General features: G+C 40.5%; 1 protein-coding gene across 2 annotated transcripts in view; it reads left to right on the top strand.

The window, feature by feature from the left end:
• The window catches only part of LOC122539873 (venom phosphodiesterase 1-like), a 118,217-nt gene that overhangs the window by 71,992 nt on the left and 26,294 nt on the right, over positions 1 to 19,931 (top strand). For both annotated transcript variants that reach the window (XM_087980188.1, XM_087980184.1), the window contains exons 16-18: positions 6,619 to 6,688; positions 7,556 to 7,643; positions 19,717 to 19,889. In XM_087980188.1, the coding sequence (XP_087836314.1) occupies positions 6,619 to 6,688; positions 7,556 to 7,643; positions 19,717 to 19,889 (331 nt within the window). The remainder of the gene's footprint in view (positions 1 to 6,618; positions 6,689 to 7,555; positions 7,644 to 19,716; positions 19,890 to 19,931) is intronic.

Genomic DNA, 19,931 nt, shown 5'->3' with positions numbered 1-19,931 from the left:
TTCCTTGAAAGTGGCACCACAAGTAGATAGGGTAGAGAAGAAGGCACGCTTGGCTCCATTGATCAGAGCATTGAGTGCAGTGGTTGGGAAGTCATATTAAAATTGTATGAGACATTGGTGATGCCATGTTTGGAGTACTGCATATAATGCTTGTTGCTCTGCAGAAGGAAGAATGTAATTAAACTGGAAAGAGTATTTACAAGGATGTTACTCAGACAGGAAGGTTTGAGTTATAAGCAGAGGTTGGACAGGCTGGGACGTTTTTCTCTGAAACATAGGAATTTGAGGGGTAACCTTGTAGAAGTTTATCAAATCATGAAGGGCATAGATAGGGTGAATGGCCAATGTCTTTTCCCCAGGGTCAGGGAGTCCAGAACTAGAGGGCATAGTTTAAGGTGAGAGGAGAAAGATTTGAAAAGGACCTGGGGGATAACCTTTTCACCTAGATGGTGTGCATGTATGGATCAAGCTGCCAGAGGAAGTAGTGTAGGCGATTACAACTACAACATTTAAAAGACAATAGGACAGGTACATTGATAGGAGAGATTTAGAGGGATATAAGCCAAATGCAGGCAAATGGGACGTCTTCAGTTGAGGAAACCTGGTTGGGGTGAAAGGCCTGTTTGCATGCAGTATACCTCTTTTATTCTATGATTATAAGCACAGACTTGAGTGCTTATAATTCCTTGTCTTTAACAAGCTCTTGTTACACAATCTGACATGAATGCTGACTCAAATCTGGCAACACAATTCTATTTATATTGAACCTAATATTCCAGTCACTGGCAGAACAGAGCTTTCCACTGGCCAGACAAAATATTCCCAACTTATCCTCTTCTGAATTTTCTGGTCAATCTTTTGCACAAGGATCCTTTGTAACTAAGTTGGCTCAGAAATTCTTGGAGTGAGCAGAGGAGAGAATTTATGTGGATACTGTGATGCTTTCTTTGGCACCAGCCGCTGTATTTTTGTCAATATGTTCAGATGTCCCAGATACTTTCCAGTAAGAGTGCAGGAGAGGAGGCGAGTTGGCTGATAGGTGATTAGGTCTTGCAATTAGAATGGTCACAGATGGCAGGTGGCAGAGTAATGGGTGTTCAGTGGGTAGGGTGACAGGCAGGTCCAGTTGAATTGGAGGGAAGGTGGAGTATCAGGGGAGGGCTGAGGGGGTCTTTGGAGGTTAGGAATGTCTTGGGGGCAGCAGCAGATGCCTGTTATTTCAGTAGTGAGGTTGGGTCAGGTGGTGCTAGAGGGTCATTGTGGGTTTGGGGAATGTCAGAAGGTCAGGGAGTGGTCATAACATCATGGGGTTAGTCTGGGAGTCAGTGGAGGTTGGGGCGGAGGGACGATGAGAGTGGTCAGGTCATATCAGGGGTGTGCACTTCAGAGTATCAGAAATCGTTAAAGGGTTGGAGGTAGGTGTGGTTGAAAGTTTGGAGAAGGCTGGGGCAGAGTTAACAGGGCCAGGATGCTAGTTCTTTACTTACTCAGGAATGAAACATTGTGTATTTTGGGGACTGACACCACAAGTGTGATAATATCTGAGTGTTTCATATATATTCGCTCAAGAAACATTTGCCATGAAGACAGGGATCTTGTTTAGACAAGTGTCTTAAAATGTATTAACAATATCAACAATTTACACTGTTATAAGATCTCAGCTTTAGAAAGTCTTTTCAATACATTACCTGACTGTATTGTTTTGGACACCCCACACCCCTCAGCAATTTGCTTTAAATACTTACATCAATTCCCGTATTTAATTGTTACGATCCATGACAATAGATTAAAAGACACAATGCCAACTTTAGATTAATATGGAGCCAAAAGACACACTCCTGTTTATTAATTTCTCTCAATTTTGTAGTTTCTATCATTATAAATCCATTTAAGAACTTATTGTAAATAGTGACCAGTAAAAATCTTAAATGACTTGGCCAACTGGTACAATATGCCTGTATAGCAGGAAAAATAGCACTTTTCACTGTATCTCGGAACATGGTAACAATAAATTATACTCAATACCTCTTCTCTAACAAAGCATTCCTGTTTAGTACTGAAAGCTGTTTTAACTCTTTATGTTCCTGTAGTGATTAGAACTGGGACCAGGTGGATCTCATTGACTATGAGATCCTTAATTGGGTTGTTAACCTGGGCCAATCAGGGAGCCCTGGCTGACAGATATAAACAAGCGGTTTATACTGGGTCTCTCTCATGTCAGTGACATAATGTCACACCCTGCAACATGCACAGGTCAGCAATAATCACTGTCCGATTAACAGTTTTTCATAATGGTTCGTGCTGCAGAATGGTCTCACCATTATTGTAACGAAAACAATCTGAACATTGCTGTTTCCTATGCTAAAGTGTTTTCTCTTTCATTGAAATGGCTTTGCAGGTGGATTCAAGTCCAAAAAAAATAAAAATAAACAGGAGGTTACCAGCATTATCATGGTTCTAGGCCAGGATTTGTTAACATTTTGTCAAATTATGAACAGCCAATTTTAGCTGTTTAGGGAATGTCTTAGCTTTCCAAAAAATAGAAGAAAAAAGAAAAAAAAATTAAACAGGAGAGTTCAGAAGGTTTCCTCAGTCTGGATCTGGCTTTGAGCCCATGTTCTCTGCATGTGTAAATAAAGAGTGACATGGTGACAGGATACCAGCCTCTGTGCAGTTATTTCAGTGCTAATCCAAGACACATTGGAATATATGGGAAGTGAGAACCCATATTCCCACACTTCACATCTTCCATTTTCTCTCATGCTCTTTCCCAAAAATGTTGCGTATTAAATTCCTATTTCCATGTAAATTCGGGCACATTTCTATTCTCTTGCTGTTTATCTTTACTTCTGCCAGGAAGTTTGATGTCACGCTCATCTTCCATAATCCTCATACATCAACTACAGCTTATCAAAAACTACCTGTGGCATTTGTCATCCAACTACAAATAGTTAGACTACTTTTCGTACTGCCCTCCAATTTGTCCTCTAGAAGAGATCATTGTACCTTTCTAGCTCTGATCAGATGACTGAAATACTGTCATTTTCTTTTTTTACAGTTCTTTCTGCTCTTGCAATTTCAAGTATATTTTTCTTCCAGTCCCTGTATGAATTTTTAGCATACTTGGTAGCCAGAGATCTTTATCTATTGTTCAAGTTTCCAAGGCATAAATGAATGTAGATAGAATATAGCATTTTAAATGTTCTTCTTTGTTATAAGCTTGAGTTTTCTTTTGTTAACACATTCTTCATCTTCACAAAATTACTCCATAAAATTACTTCTAGCTACCTTTATCCTCCTTTTAACTGCTACATTACATCTACCAACTTCTGTTATCATCTGCCCTAAATCGAACAACTTAGCTACTTATTCTACTTTAATCTTCGCTCTTGTTACTTCTAATGGATTCCTTCTGATCATCATTGTTTATTGTCTTTTTGTTGATGTTTTTTAGTGCATATGCTAATCATTAAGATTTTATAATTTGTGGGGTCTTTTCTATTTCCACAACTTGTGCTATGTTGTCAGCATGCTACAAATTTGTAATGTTCATCCCTCTAATGATTACCTCTGGAAGTGCACCTAATTCGCTGAATGTTTTTTAATGTCTATATTGAAGACTTTTAGTGACAGTATGAAGCCATGGCATTTTCATCTCTTCTGTTGAAACATATTTCATTATGGCAAAAGTGAGGACTGCAGATGCTGGAAACCAGAGTTTAGATCAGAGTGGTGCTGGAAAAGCACAGCAGGTCAGGCAGCATCCAAGGAGCAGGAAAATCGACGTTTTGGGCAAAAGCCCTTCATCCTGCTGTGCTTTTTCAGCACCACTCTGATCTAAACATATTTCATTATACCTCATCCATTTGCTTGCCATTTGGTTGAAATATAAGCTCTGAATGAATCTCAGACTTTACTGCCGTGTTACATTTCAGCAACACATTTATTAACTTTTGATGCTAAACACAGTCAAGGCCTTTTTCATAGTCTATAGAACAGGGGTCTTATTTACTTCTAGATATTTTTCAAAGATTATACTTAGGTTAAATATTCTGTCTCTTGTTCCTTCTCTCGGTACAAATCCAGACTGTGTTTCGCCAATTACTGTTTCATCTTTAAAATTATAATTTTTCCTTCAGTTTAATTCTGACGACCTGATGGGATGAATAAATAAAGGGAAACAAGCAAGCTAACTGTTCAGTTTCAACTCTAATCGATTCATTCATCCCATTCTCTATTTTCCTCTATTATCTCTATTATCAAACCTAAACCTTCTTCAACTTTACTATATTTTGGACTTATTTCCATAAAAATGGCAGTGCTGCTGTTTTAGATTTAACAAAAGCTATCCTTTGCTACATATTTCTGATAATCTAAATATTGCACTAATATCCCAAGAATGTAATGCCAGTCCTCCTGCAACACAATTGCATGAATATGGGCTCTCCTCAAATAAAGTTGGTTGTGTTCCTGAATTTTTTAGGTGAAGTATTGTTTCCCTTAGGAATTAATGGAGATTATCCAAGTTAATTAATCCAAGTTAAGACTGGAGTTAGGTTCATAGGATCTTCATTAGCAGAAAAATGTAAATCATTATTGTGTGCACTCTAAGTTGAAATATAACTCCTTGTGTACTTTAAATCGCTAAATTCTTACACTGGCGAATGAAATAGCTAAATGTTCCTAATTCCTTCCTTAAAACCTTCATTGTACTTCTATTTATGTCACAAAAACAGAAATTGCTGGAGAAACTCAGCAGGTGTGGCAGCATCTATAAAAAGAAAGCAGAGTTAATGTTTCAAATCTAGTGACCTTCTTCAGAATTGACAGTAGCTAGGAAAAGGTGGTATGTGTGCTGACGACTGGGGTGAGGAGTGGGGTAGTAGGGAGGAGGAGTGAGTGGATAAGGCAGAGATGGAAGCCAGAGAGAGAGAAAATGACAGGTAGGCAAACGGATGGATGATAATATGCCAGGAAGAAAAGCTGATAATGGGGTCCATAAGCAAGTGAAAATGAGTTGGCTGTGCAGAAAGTAGCTCATGTCATGACAGGACCTGGGATGTGGGGATGTGTAAAGGACATCATTGATTCTAAAGTGGACCATGAATTTTGGCAGCTCTTTCTCATTTCTGTCATTTATCCTGACATAAAAGGCAATATACTGTTAATGATTGCTAAAAGGACTATTCAGACTTCTAAGTATAGATTCTTCCAATACTATCACTGTTCTATTCTTATAGTTCATTCTTTCCCAGTTATGAATAGCTTTTTACCCTAATGTGCTGCTGTAGAAACTAGGATCATCCTCTTTTGAGCTGATGCTACTGTTGATCTCATTCCTGACTAAAGTTATAAATGATTGCACAATCTAGCATCTCAGGTTACTATGTATCAATTTCCATGAAACTGATATAGAATAGTCACACAGTTCTTTCTTTCTATATTATTCTTATGTCTTGAACTGCGTAGTACTATCTTATGGGTTACTATGAGCTTCATCTAACAATCCCTGACCTTTTCAACTACTATGCAATGTGGCTATTTGCTTTTGCGGCTTAGAGACCTTCTCTAGTTTCTGATTTTCAGGCACTTTGTACAGCCTCTGGATAAACTGCAGATTCTGATGGGCCCCATATTATTATCCACACCTATCACGAGGTTACAGTGCAGTTTTGTATTTGACTTGAAAATATAAATGAATACTCCATGACATCAAATCTACACAAGGAGCTCACTCCTCAAACTTAGTTCACATAAACCAGAAAAATCCAGTCTAGCTCAGCAACACCAAACCAAATTCACACTGAGAATGAACTTCCTTCCCTCAGATTTTGGGAGCATCGCTTATGATGTGCAATCTACATCTGGATCTATTAAGGCAGAGAACATTCAAACATGGTGCTACCTTGTCTGAATGACTTTGGTGTGCAGCCCAATACGGACTGGCTACACATGTGACTAGCACATTTTGCTTAGCCAGCAAAACATAAAGACAGTGGGCCCTAAAGTGAAGGTGCATTTGTTATTAGAAGTGCTGCAGACTATAAATGACTTAGAAATAAACAAAAATAAAGAAAACAGAACAGCAGTTAAAAGGGAAGGTACTCAGATTTCCTGATTTGGAACCGAAGACATTAGTTGAATTGAACTGAGTTTCCTCAGCTTTTCTGGCAAGAACCCACCGTAATTAGAATGGTTCTGAAATGAGACAAGACTTGGATATACCAAGTTCCAGTCTAAATTGGAATTTCTCATTTGACTTTACAAAATTATAAATCTCTGCTCATCCATCACAAGGCTCGTGACTTAGATTTGGGCTTGAAAATAGGAATTGCTGCTTTCCCAGGGCATACCATATACATGATCTGTGCATGTGGATCCATGGAGGTCATCCACTCCAGGAAATCGGAAACAGCTACATGCCAGTATGTCTGGTCATACCTGTTATTATGTGCAAATCAGGCATTCCCCGATTGACTCTGAATCTTCCTTTGACACCAACATTGGCAACTGTCAATAATTTCAGACAATTAATCTTTATGTCCTGGATCTTTTCCATTCTATGCTTATCATATTACTGTTCACTTATCGAGTATCTGTTTGAAAAATCATTTTCAGAGATCCACTGACATTCAATTTCTGTGGTGGTGGAAATCATGGCTATGATAATGAATACAAAAGCATGCAAGTAAGTAATTATACATGTATAATAATTATAACTCACAACTGCCATATTGAGAGATTGTCTACTCTGTCCTGGGTAAAACTATAATATATTCTTTATAAAAATGGTATAGCTTTGGAATACAAGCACCAATCTTCCAGCTGACATGCTTGGGTTAATTTCCTGTGTGTGCATTCCTTATCAGCCCTCATAAATACATATTAGAAGATTGCACATGCTCAGGCCACGATTGCTTATCATTGACGCTGTGTGAACCAAAATCAGTCCCACTTTGACATATCACAAAGCTTGTTTTTGTGGGAAGTGGATACTTTCAGGTGTACGCAGCTAGATGTGAGCCTGCATCTGACAATGGGTTCATCAGAGTGGTTGATTCTAATGCTGAGGGAATGTTATTTTATTTACCAGCGACAAACTTAACTTTTAGTAGTGCATTTTAAATGTTTGGATTACAATGTCCGCAAACTCTGACCACGATGGGAAGTTATGGATAATGAGCACCTGAATTTCCAAAATGCACTTTCAAAAGTGAGGAACCCACAGAATGGCATTACTTCAGAGTACCAAAATTGACAAAGCTACTTAACTAACTTGAGCAGAAAAATATAAAACTATTACCATCAGTCTTTCTACAAGTTCTTGTCAATAAATTAAATGTTTTGAAGTCATGGGGCTCATACGCACTCCTTAAAACTTTCCCTTATAAATTTTACCACAGAATTAGGCCCTGTACTCACAGGACGTTTTCATTTATAAGCTCTGAGGACAATATTTTACATTTAAAATATTCTATCTCCAAGTGATAAACAAAATAGTGTACTTTTTTTCCTATTTTTATTAACTGTGCTTTTCCTTAATGGTATATTCCAGGCTATCTTCATAGCTCATGGGCCTGCTTTCAAATATAAAACTGAGGTTAATCCATTTGATAATATTGAACTCTACAACATGATGTGTGGTGAGTATTTTCATATTATGAATACATTTAATTAAATGAAGGTTTTACCTCAGCTCCAACTTACAGTCGGACACAAAATGCAGCATTGCATCTGTTTTTGTATTGTTAAGAATTCATCAGGAGGCACATATATTTAATATTGTTGCAGTAATTTAGAATGTCCTACAGGACAAATGACTAAAGATAGTGAAGCAAAATATCCTGAAGGAAACACATCTCATTGGTGAGGACTGAAAAAGATCATGAAATAGTGGGCTAATTATTTTTGTATGATGACATCCACATGCAGATCTGAAAAAAGTGACATTTAATTTGCTCCTAGGTAAACATGAAGAGACAGGTATATATTTTAAATAGGTGCAACTTAATTTTAGAGTACTCTACCTGTCCCCTCTTGCTATAATTTTACTCTCATTCCCATTTCCACAACCAGCTCATTCTGCTTGCAATAAAACAAGGATGTGAAATATCTTATTAGTTGTACTAAAATAAATATTTCAGGTGGCCAACTTCACATACAATAAAATACTTGCACTGGAATAATGGCATGTCAGACTGTTCTGCAAAGTATTATAGCTTAGAATTCAACATCAGTTTCTGTTCATTACCATCATTTGCAACTTATGTTCAAACTATATTTCAGCTCTGGGCTGACAGATGGAATGCCATTTCATGTTTGGTGTTTGTCAGAATACTTTGTGAAAGTGCCAGTTTGTTGTGACTTTTGTTTTACTTTTTGTCAAGACTGCACATTTTTCTGCTGAACAGGGCAGTGCTTCTCAAAGGAATTATAAGGCGACCAACTCTGTGCAAGTGACTATTCGGCAATAACCTCAATAAAAAGAGATGTGTATGAATTGTGTATGAATTGCTGGTAATTCAGAACTAGAAATCCAGAGACTGAAGCAAATGCTCTGGGGACATGGGTTTGAAACCCACCAAGGCACGTGATGAAATTTGGATTCAATATTAAAACAATATTGTAATGGATTGACTCTTACCTGCCCTCTGAAATAGCCTGGCAAGCCATTCAGTTCAAGAGCAATTAGGGATGGGCTACAAATGCTGATTTTGGCGCAACTATGCCCATCCAGTGAAGGAGTAAAATCGAAAATATAAACTTGATACTCCATGTACTCTTCAGTTCTGAAACATAAATATTTCTGTACAGTAGAACCTTGATTATCTGAATGAGATGGGCGGGCACTATTTCATTCGTATAATTGATTATTTGGTTAAATGATTCAATGCCTTTCCTCTGAGGCTTGCGGTTTTCTGATAAGTCCGCTCCTCATTCAGGAGACTAGGCAGCAGCATACCATGCGCGAGCCTCCAACGCCCCATCCAAAACTACCCCACCGCCTGCCCCTATGTGCCCCACAACCCCATCCAACACCACCTCCCCTGCCTGCCCCCAAAACCCTGTCCAATAACACCCTTTGTGTGCCCCCCATTCAACACCAACCCCCATCTGTCCCCACCTCCACCCTCCCATCCAACACCTCACCCCGCCCCCATGCACCCCTCACCCTGTCCAAAACCACCCCCCACCCACCCCTCCAACCCCATCCAAAACCGCCTCCCGTCTACCCCAGCATCCAACACCACCTCCTTGTCTGCCTCTACCCCCACACCCCCATCCAACACTACCCCCTGCCCGCGACCACCCCCCCTACCCCAACCCAACCCCAACACTGTCCAACCCCGACCCCCATGCGCCCCTGTCCAGCACTGCCCCGCTGCCCGCCCCCAACCTTGTCCAGGACCGCCCTCGTCCATCCCATCTTCGCCCAGTCCAACACTGCCCTGCTGCCCACCTCCACCCCCCACCCATCCCCCAACACCATTCAACACAGCCCCGCTGCCTGTCCCCACCCCCACCCACCCCCCAACCCGTCCAACACTGCCCGCATCTGCCCCACCCTCGTTTGGATTGTGTCCTGTTTAGGTTGGTCTTCTGATGTGGCTGGTGCAGGCAGCAGGAGCCAAAAGCTTAGACCATGATCATACTAAAATGAGGAGCATGTGCCTTTAAGAATCTACTATCTTTTTGAGTCATAGAGTCACACAACACAGAAACTGATCCTTCGATCCTGCTGATCCACACTGACCAGATATCCAAATCTGGCCTAGTCCCATTTGCCAGCATTTGACCCATATCTGACTAAACCCTACTTATTCATATACCCATCCAGATGCCTTTTAAATGAAGTAATTGTACCCATCGCCACCATTTCCTCTGGCAGCTCATTGCATACATGCACCACCCTCTGCGTGAAAATGTTTCTCCCGGTCCTTATTAAAACATTCCCCTCTCACTTTAAACCTGTGCCCTCTAGTTTTGAACTCCCCTAGCCTGGGAAAAAGACCTTGGCTAAGCACACACACGCGCGCGCACACACACACACACACCCGCACACACACCCATCTCAGCAATGTCCTTGTAAATCTTTTCTATACCCTTTCAAGCGTAACACACTTCCTATACAAAGGCAACCAGAATTGTCTGCAGTATTCTAAAAATGGCTTCACCAATGTCCTTTATAGCTGCAATATGACATTCCAACTCGTATACTCAGTGTTATGACCAATAAAGGCAAGAGTGCTAAATGCCTTCTTCTCCACCCTGTCACCCTGCAACTCAACTTTTAAGGAACTAAACACTTGCACCCCTAAGTCTCTGTTCATCAACACTCCCCAGGGCCTGACCATTAACTGTATAAGCCCTGCCCTGGTTTGCCTTTCCAAAATGCAACACCTCATATTTATATGAATTAAATTCCATCTGCCACTCCTCAGCCATTGGCTCATGTGATCAAGGCCCCATTGTGAGATAATCTTTTTCAGTGTCTACTACACTACCAACTTAAGTGTCAATTGCAAACTTACCAACTATGCCTCCTAAATTCATATTCTAATTATAGAGTAGGGGGCCTAGCAATGATCATTGTGATACACCGCTGGTCACAACCCTCCAACACCACCACCCTCTGTCTCCAGCCTTCCAGCCAATTTTTTATCCCATGTGATCTAACCTTACTAATCAGTCTACCATGCGGAACCTTGTCAAACGCTTTGCTGAAGTTCACATAAACAGTGTCTACCACTCTGCCTTCAAAGATCATTTGAAGGTTTTTAAATTATTTTGCTGGGTTAGCTAAAGCATGAATGTTTTTTTAAGACACCCTGCTGCCATTTCCAAGGATCATCTTTTACTTCTGTTTCCTTATCCAGACAGGCTGGATTCCATGGTGTGATCAGTGAGTTTTTTGAAGTCTGTGAGCAGCTTGCCAATGGCTTGGTAATAAGGCCCAACCATGGAAATTAGCTAAGGCTCTTGCCAGTGGCACTGAGTGAGTGTGGTCCACACATACAGTCTGCTTCACATCTGCCAAAAGCTCACAACCAACTCCAGAAACATGACTGTTGCCTCCTTGGCATAAATTACAACAATGACAATTCTTTAAAAGAACTTTGGCTGTAAAACACTTTGCAACTTTCTAAGGTTGTTAAAGGTGTTATTTAATTACAAATTCTTCATCAATTAAATCTGTTTGATCCTCAAACGAGTTAAAATCTGGCACAGCATGGGCACTGCACTTTTTAAAAATTAATTTATAGAATGTGCCTACTGCTGACTGGGCCACTTATTGCCCCTTCCTCATTGTCCTTGAGAAAGTGATGGTGAGTTGCCTTCTTAAACCATTACAGTTCTGGTACAATATATCTGTTTAATGGCCCCAGAAAAATATTGCTTTTCATAGGTATATTACCATTACCTCAGCAATATAGAATTCATGTCCCATAAAACATTTGACTATTTCTTCCATAATTAATTCAATATTTAAGTAACTTGTAGAAAGCTATGATACACTGTAATTAAGCAATGCTTGTTCTGATAGCTATTTGGGTCAAAACCTTCCTTGTCTTGATGTAAGGAAATGAGTTATGGCTGGGAATAGTGGAGAATGCCTGCTTATTAGTATTTGAACCCAATAATACAAATACAGATTTTTTAAAAATTCATTCACAGGATCTGGCCATCACTGGCCAGTATTTATTACCATCCCTAATTGCCCAGAGCTAGTTGCATGTCAACCACATTGTGGTAGGTCTGGAGACACATTAGACCAGACCAGGTAAGGATGGCAGTTTTTTTCCCTGAAGGACGTTAGTGAACCGGGTGGGTTTTTCGACAATCAACAATGGTTTCATGTCATCATTCGACTCCTAATTCCAGATATTTGTTGAGTACAGATTCCACCATCTGCCACGGCAGAATTTGGCCCCAGAACATTACCTGATTTCTGGATTCACCATTCAGTAATGCGTCTTGGCCATAACCTCCCCTAATTTATACTCCCTGATGTTTAAATGGAGTATTTGTTAAAGCAAAGCCTGTTCTTGTAAATGTTAATTTTCCATCTGAGGAAAACAATATTGTTGTTAAACATGTTGTGCAAGATGGCTCAATGAATGTTGAGATTCACATAACACTGTTCAACAGAAATAATGGCAGATACTGGCAGATCCTTTACTGAATAGTACAAAATGAATTTTTGGGCAAAACATGAGTAACGTTTTATAGGTCTGTACAGTGGATATGCAGATTACTGGTGGCTGGGGTGGAGAGCGGTTCAAGATAGGGTGTAAATTACTGTCATTCCTGCTGACCACCCATCAGGCCCTGTCCTGGCAGCAATTTTACTGGTGCTCAACTAATCACCACCTCACTGCAATTTGTAGACTGGTAAGAGGATGTCAAGAGCAGTGCAGAAGCCCAGATGGTTATCCTGCATGAACTTTGATCCTCAGGTGAAAGATTGGAGGTCATCTCATGGGCACTCTTTCCTGAGCAGTACCTCCAAGATCTGCTCCCTTGAGTATACCCTCCTCCCACTGGCTTTTGGAACCTGTCTCACATCTCCCCACTGCCCTGTGACTCTGGTCATACAGCATAGCTTTTAGGCCTGACATGAAACCAAACCTCAGATATGATGAAAGGGAAGAACTGACAATGCAAACTCTCAGTCCTCTAGGTTGTAAATGAATTTTACTGTTGTTTGCTCATGGACTGTGGACTTCATTGGCTAGGCCAGGATCCATTACCAATCTGTAATTGCTGAGAGAAGAGTTAAGAATCAACCACATTGCTGTGGATCTGGAGTTACATGTAGACCAGACCAGATAATGATAGCAGTTTTCCCTTCCTCAAGGGCCTTAGTGTACCAGATGGGGTTTTATGACAATTGGCAACAGTTACCCGGTGGCCGTTGGGTTAGCTTTTTCATTCTGATTTTTATTGAATTGAAATTTCATCATTTGTCAATGTGGCATTCAAACCCTTGTCCTGTCAGAACATTATCCTAGGATTCTAGATTACTAGTCGAGTGATCTTATCACTGCCCACTGCCTCTCCTATATTTAAATGTTTAATAAAAAAGCATTGCTTTTCATGTATCACTTTTTCTTCTCCGTCTTTCTTAATTCTATTCTTCTTACCTCTCTTCTTGATTTTAATTTACCCATTTCCTTGTTCAATAATTGTCTGCCTTTGACATTAACCTTATGTTTCATTGGCTAAGGAGGTGGACCAATAAAACCAGGAAGTCCTAGATGTCTCGGTGACATTGTAAATTTGTCCTGGAGTCGCAATTTGTGTACTTGCAGTTGCAAAATAATAGGACCCGAGGAGTGAGAAAAAGAAAACTCACTGCAATTCCTGCAGTTCAGGGCAATCAAACTTTGTTTTTTTTTAATTTGTAATTTGAATCCAAGCCCAACATCTGCTACTTCAACAGTGTGACTTCAGATTGGGAAATTTGAAATGCTTTTCTTATAATATATTTGAACTTATTACAGAAGTACTATCAAAAATATTTTGCAATTTCTCATCACATGCCATGGAGTTGAATTGTGTACAAAGTAACCAAACCTAATGTAAACAAGTTCCTGATCAAATGGCAATAATGTTTGTGATAGGATTATATATTAACTTGGCAGAGAATCATCAAACTAAACAATTATTTCAATGTTGATGAAATAATGAAGAAGTCTGTCTCAATATGGTAATGTGTGACAATGGCTTCATTTCCTTGCTTATTGTACTTCCAAGTTACTCATTGGGTTGCATTGCCAAGACCTTGACCTGCTAAGATTGCATTGTGAAACTGGAACAGAACTATTCTCAGATCTGGCACTGAAGTAAAGGCCTGAGTTCTACTAGCTTTTTGAGCTAAAGCTGCAAAACCAGAAGGCTGGTGAAATCGAACAGGAAGGGGAAGAGTGGGATATTTCATCAGTTTGCCATTTTATCAGACGTGGGAGAGCTGCAAGAAGGCCCATCTGGATGGAGCAAACTGAAACACGCAAATAACCAATTAAAGACCTTTTCTTACTTTGGCTGGAATTTTACTATCTGCTGAGTGAAGAGACTGATGGATAAACCCAGGCAGGTTGGGGCTTCCTTGGCAGAATCTTCCAACCCAGATAATGATAACCTGACTTTAAGGGGCAACAGCAATCATCCTCAAGCTGAGCAGTGGCCATTAATGGCATTATTGAGGCTGCTGAGCTGTAAACTCTGTGACTGGACTAGAAGCTTTTGGGGGCCAGGTTGCCATCCTTAGGAACGATGATAGCCGTAGTGGTAACCCGTTCATTTGATGCCACCAGCCAAATGCAAACTCAAGTCCTGCTGTCCAACTGAAACAGCATCAACCAAACCTCCACTGGTGACAGAACTTAAGATTCAGATTTAGGTCACAGTGTCTCTCAAAGCATTGATGACAATAGCCTTTTACTTTTGCAACAGCAGTGTTATGAAGGATCTGATGATGCTATTGAACAGTAGGATATATTGGTATAGTTAGAAGAAAGATGGATCAGCGATTGTTCCTTCAATTGGTAAAACATGTAAATTAACAGTTTGCTAATGTGTCGTAAGAGTGTAAATCCATAACTTAAACTAGATATACATACCCACTTTAATTCATTTGTAAATTTAATTCATGCTGATCATTTGCTCTGTGCCCAATGTTAAAGTTTTGACTGGTCCCCACTCAAAGTTACTATTAATTGAAAGTAAAGATCGCTTTCTTCAACCGAATCATAACAAGATTTTTAAAATCTTGTGGGATATGGCTAGGTCAGCATTTGTTGACCATCCCTAATCACCTCCGAGGAGTAGGAGGGGAGAATAGGTGGCGGCGCATGGCTGCGAGTGTGGAGCGGAGGATCCGAAGAGAGAACTGTTTCTGGAGGCTTTAGATTTGCTGTATGTACTGGTAGACTGGCTGCCTGACTTGCTGTGCTGTTCCAGCACCACACTTTTCAATTCTGGTATCCAGCATCTGCAGTCCTCAATTTTTCCGCAGTCTCTGCGTGGGTAAGTACACTGTGAGATATTGTGTAATAAGATACTGTGTTCGAGGCTATCTTTATTAACTCACTCACCAGCTCGTTATATTTAGTAATACAGTGCTGGTATGGTCCTTCCCACTTCACACCTAAGGGCTCCTTGTGAGTCTTTTTCACAGTAACCCACTCTCCTGGTACTGTGTCATCTCCTTCCTCCGGCAAGCCTTTCCAGGCAGCCGATACCTATGAGGATGCTGAACTTACAGCATCGGTTAGTACCTGACAGTAAGACAATAAGATGACAGTCTGCAGCATAGCAGGTGTCTGAGTAAAATTTGGCAGACTAATCCTCTGTTGCTCTGCAGGCTTCAGTCAGAGCCCATAATTCTGTTGGCTGTGCAGCTGCTCCGGAGGTAGGTTTCCCAATGTCATGACAGTGCTGAATGTCTTGACAGTCCATCCAGTTTTCCTGTCATCTGTAGTTAATATCCATTCCCCACTTGCTTTTTGCAAGGGCCACATTGGGCTGTTAGAGGTACTGTGGGTTTTCATCAAGTTTCTCTTTCCTGTTTGGTACGAAGTGGAAATGTTCTTGTAAATGTCATGGGTTCCGTTTTCAGTAACCTGCCAGTCGTCCTTGCTTTTAGCCCTGTTGGGGTGGTCTTTTAATTCTTCGCTTTGTTGGGTTCTGATGGACCACATTACCTGTCCATCATTGAACTGTAAAGAGGAATTCAGCTGGGTGAGGATATCCATTCTGAAGAGTGGCTGGGCTACAGTGCTACCCATATAAAGGTTACTAACTTGTGGGGGCCGAATTCAAGATGTTTGGTCTGTTTGATTTCAATCCTGTCAGCTCCTGCTCCATAAGCTGTCCTCACTGTCCCATCTAGTGGGAGTTTAATCTCATACCTCTGGGATAGGCATTTCAATTCTGCTCCTGTGTACAAAATATATTCAATGTCCAGGTCGCCTCCCTTCATTTTCACATACAGTCTGTTTCACCTCTGCTGGCATGAAGCCAGTAGGAGTATAGAAGGGCATGGGATGAGCTCTTTCAGTTTTTTGTCAACTTTAGCAGCTCCTGCTGCTGCTGGATGGTTAGCTTTTTAAACTGTTCTAGGAGATTGGTCTTACTCACAGCTTCCAGGGTCTCCTCTTCCTCAATGCTTATTAGGCAACTTGCCCTTTTTCCTTTTTGCCAGCACCCCTGGCCCAGTGGCCTTCCTTCCCACAGAAGTGACACTTCCCTGGGCATTTGTCTTGGGTCTTTCCGGGGTTACTGTGGGTCTGTTTCATTTGTTCTGCTTGAAGGGCTCGCAGTTCTGCACCCATACCTCGGTTGAGCTGGTGGGCTTAGTCCACCAATTCATAGTAATTAGTCTTCCTCTGGTCTCAGTCCGGTTTGGTGAGCTTTAATATTTTAGTGAGCTCAGGTTTAAGTCTGGCCACAAAATCTTCAGTGGGCCATAACCACAAACTTCAAAATCCCTATCATCCTGCACGTTTGGGACTCCTGCATATTCTTTCCAGGTCATGCTAAACCTTTCCTCATATTCTGTGACTTGTTCTGTGGGTGTTTGACAGTAAGCTGTGACATTTGTCCAATCGGTCTTTTGCGGACTATATCCCTGTAACCAATGCTGCCCAGCTAGCCCATATCTCCTGCTCATACTCTCCAAGAACACCATTGACTGCCTCATGGAGGAGGCCTCCTTCTCTTTTAGTTACAATAACATTCCCGTCCCAGGGATGGAGCTAGGCTTTTCTATGTCTTTTTGGTGGTTTCTTTTGGTGAGCCATCTGTTTAGACACCTAACTATATTCTCAGTGTGCATTTCAGTCCAAAGTACTGGAACATCCACCTTAGTGCCATCCTCTAATCTCTGCCTGACCATTTTTTCAATCTTTATCTTCCTGGTTTTAAGGGGTCAAAAAAATTGCACCAGAGATATACAATCCTCATCGCTTTCACTTCTAGAGTCTCTCTGTTTCTCAAGGGCAATAGCTTTGTTTTTCCAAATCACTTCCTGGATGTCTGACTGGTTGGGTACAAATTCTGTGTCGGCTTGGGAATCAGAGAAGAAACTGGCAGGACTGTTATCTCATCCTTCAATTTCTTACTCTCTTTTTCAAGCTTTTGATTTTTAGGGTGGGCTGTTTCCAGTCTAGATCTTTGTACAGCTTTTCATGGATTGTTTTTAATTGCAAAAATAGCCTCTTTATTCAGCAATCATAGCACAAGTTTGAGGCAGCAATGGAATCCCAAAATACAGTTCTTCCAAGAGCCCCAATATACAGAGGAACCTCAATTATCCAATCATCCGATTATCTGTCAAGATCGCAATGTCCCGATGCTCGGCTAAACTATGTTATCTGGCATTCAATCATCCAGAATTCAATTAACCGAATGAAGTACTCCCCACCGTGCCCTTTGAATAATCAAGGTTCCTCTGTACACAGTTCTTCCACATATTAAAATCTCATTACTATAGGATAGTACACAAAGGTTTGAAGGGCTTCTGTCCTGGGAGACAGGAGATGGGTTAAAACATGCTAAATGCTGGCTGTCATTTCTGATGGGATATCCATCTGGTCTGCTTGCATAATTACGAGGTATTAGCCCTTTTGTCTTTTAAGTTAATAAATGTTAGTAAAAATGCTCGGCCTACATGCTCTACATAAGTTAGAAAATTGTAATAAAAGAATAAAGGATATTAAACTGATCAGTGCAGCTGTGCTGTGAGATTTATTTACTATTTGCAGGCATGAGTTTCTTACATTCATGCAATTTCATGCAAGCGGTGTTTTGTCAGTTAGTTTCTTAAAGGGATCATGGCCTGTTTAAAATGTATCAACAGGTACTTAATCTATTCATGTCCAGGAGATGATTGGTAAGGATTGATCAATATTATAATGTTTTGTGGAGACTTGATGGGGATGGTGTTGTTCTATGTGCTGATAAGGTGTGGAAATGCAATACATGTAATGGGCTGGAAAGGATTGTTTTTAAATTTGGGTATTACAGAACTGCTGTTTTATGAATGAATGGATGAAATTGTGTATGATTTTTTTTCCATCAGTGATTAGATTTAGACTCCCTACAGTGTGGAAATAGGCCCTTCAGCCCAACCAGTCCACACCGACCCTCCGAAGAGTAACCCACCCAGACACATTTCCTTCTGACTAATGCACTTAACACGATTTTAAATTTAGCATGGCCAATTCACCTGACCTGCACCTGGAGGAAACCATGCAAACATGGGGAGAATGTGCAAATTCCATACAGACAGTCATCTGAGACTGGAATCGAACCTGGGACCCTGGTGCTGTGAGGCTGCAGTGCTAACTGCTGAGTCACCGTGCCGCTCATAATAAATAACAGATTAGTAAAGGGTTATGAATGAATGAACGGGAACCCAGTATTAATGAATAAAGTGAGCTGATGGGAGAGTTAGTAAAGATAGCCTGTAACATAATATCTCATTACACAATATCTCATGACACCCAGGATACTTTCATGAAAGGAGCTCCATGATATTTGACCCAGGAACAGTGCAGGAAGTGCCCATGCATCTGTTTTTTTTTTGTATTTGTTCATTGTACATGGGCATTGCTGGCTACACCAGCATTTATTACCCAGAAAGCAATAAAAGACCCACATTGCTGAGGGTCTGGACTTGCATTAGACCAGGTAATGATGGCAGACTTCCTTCTCTAAAAGATATTGATGGACCATAATGTATTACAACAATGACTACGGTGATGTGGTAATCATTAGACTATATTTTACTATTCTAGATTTATATTGAATTCAAGTTTCACCATCTTCCATAATAGGATTTAAATCCATGTCCCCAGATCATTAGACTGAGAGTATGAATTACTAACCCAGTGATAGTACCTCTACACCCTACCTCTCTTTGTTTGCCCTTTTCCTTTCAGATGATAAAAACTTTGAAAGTTTGCAAGTTTCTGCAATAGGAGCTTTAGTGAATTGCTGCATTGTATTTTGAATATGGTACAAATTACTGCTACTATGCATTAGTGATGAAGAAAGTGAATGTTGAACATGGTAGATATGGTACCATGTATTGTTGGAGCTGCATGGTACCATGTATTGTTGGAGCTGCACTCATCCAGGCAATTGGAGTGTCTTTAATCACACTTTTGACTTGTGCCTTATGGATGGTGGATATGTATTGGTGAGACAGGAGTGAGCTACACGGCACAGAATACCTAGCCTCTGACATAATCTTATTTCTACAGTATTTATATAACTAGTCAGTTCAGTTTCTGTCAACATTTTCACGAGGATGTTCATCGTCAGTGATTCTGTGATGGTAATGCCATTGAACATCAAAGGGCAAGGGTTAGATTCTCTCTTGTTGGAAATGGTAATTGATTGGCACTTGTGCAGTGTGAATAGTACTTGCCACTTGTCAGTATAAACTGGGATATTGTCTAGGTCTTTTTGCACATGGATATAGACTGCTTCAGTATCTGATGAGTGATGCTAAACAGTGTGCAATCATCGGCGAACATACCCACTTCTGACAGAGGGAACGTGATTGATGACGCAGCTGAAGATAGTTGGGCCTAGGATACTAAGCTCAAAAAAAGGGAAAGAAATACTATAAGAAAGGAGGTACATAAAAAAACAGACACAAATATGTTTTTGTAACACAATTGCCATATTTTTATCCTTTGCTAGACTTGTTGCAGATTACACCTTCGTCAAATAATGGATCTCATGGCAGTCTAAATCATTTGCTGAAGAATCCTTCTTATAAACCCACTCTTCCCACTGAGGTATCTGCTTTATCCGTCTGTCCACTTTCCACATTGGTTCCAAATGATGATCTGGGATGTTCATGTCATGGACTGGTAAGTACAAGATTGGCTGTTAATTTCATGATATATTGGATT

The sequence above is a fragment of the Chiloscyllium plagiosum genome, unplaced genomic scaffold (assembly GCF_037043375.1).
Source record: "Chiloscyllium plagiosum isolate Xiang-an unplaced genomic scaffold, Cpla_swu_hap1 HiC_scaffold_3, whole genome shotgun sequence".
NCBI lineage: Eukaryota > Metazoa > Chordata > Chondrichthyes > Orectolobiformes > Hemiscylliidae > Chiloscyllium > Chiloscyllium plagiosum.
The sequence above is the reverse complement of the archived record's forward strand: the minus strand, read 5'-3'. Positions and strand labels throughout refer to the sequence as shown.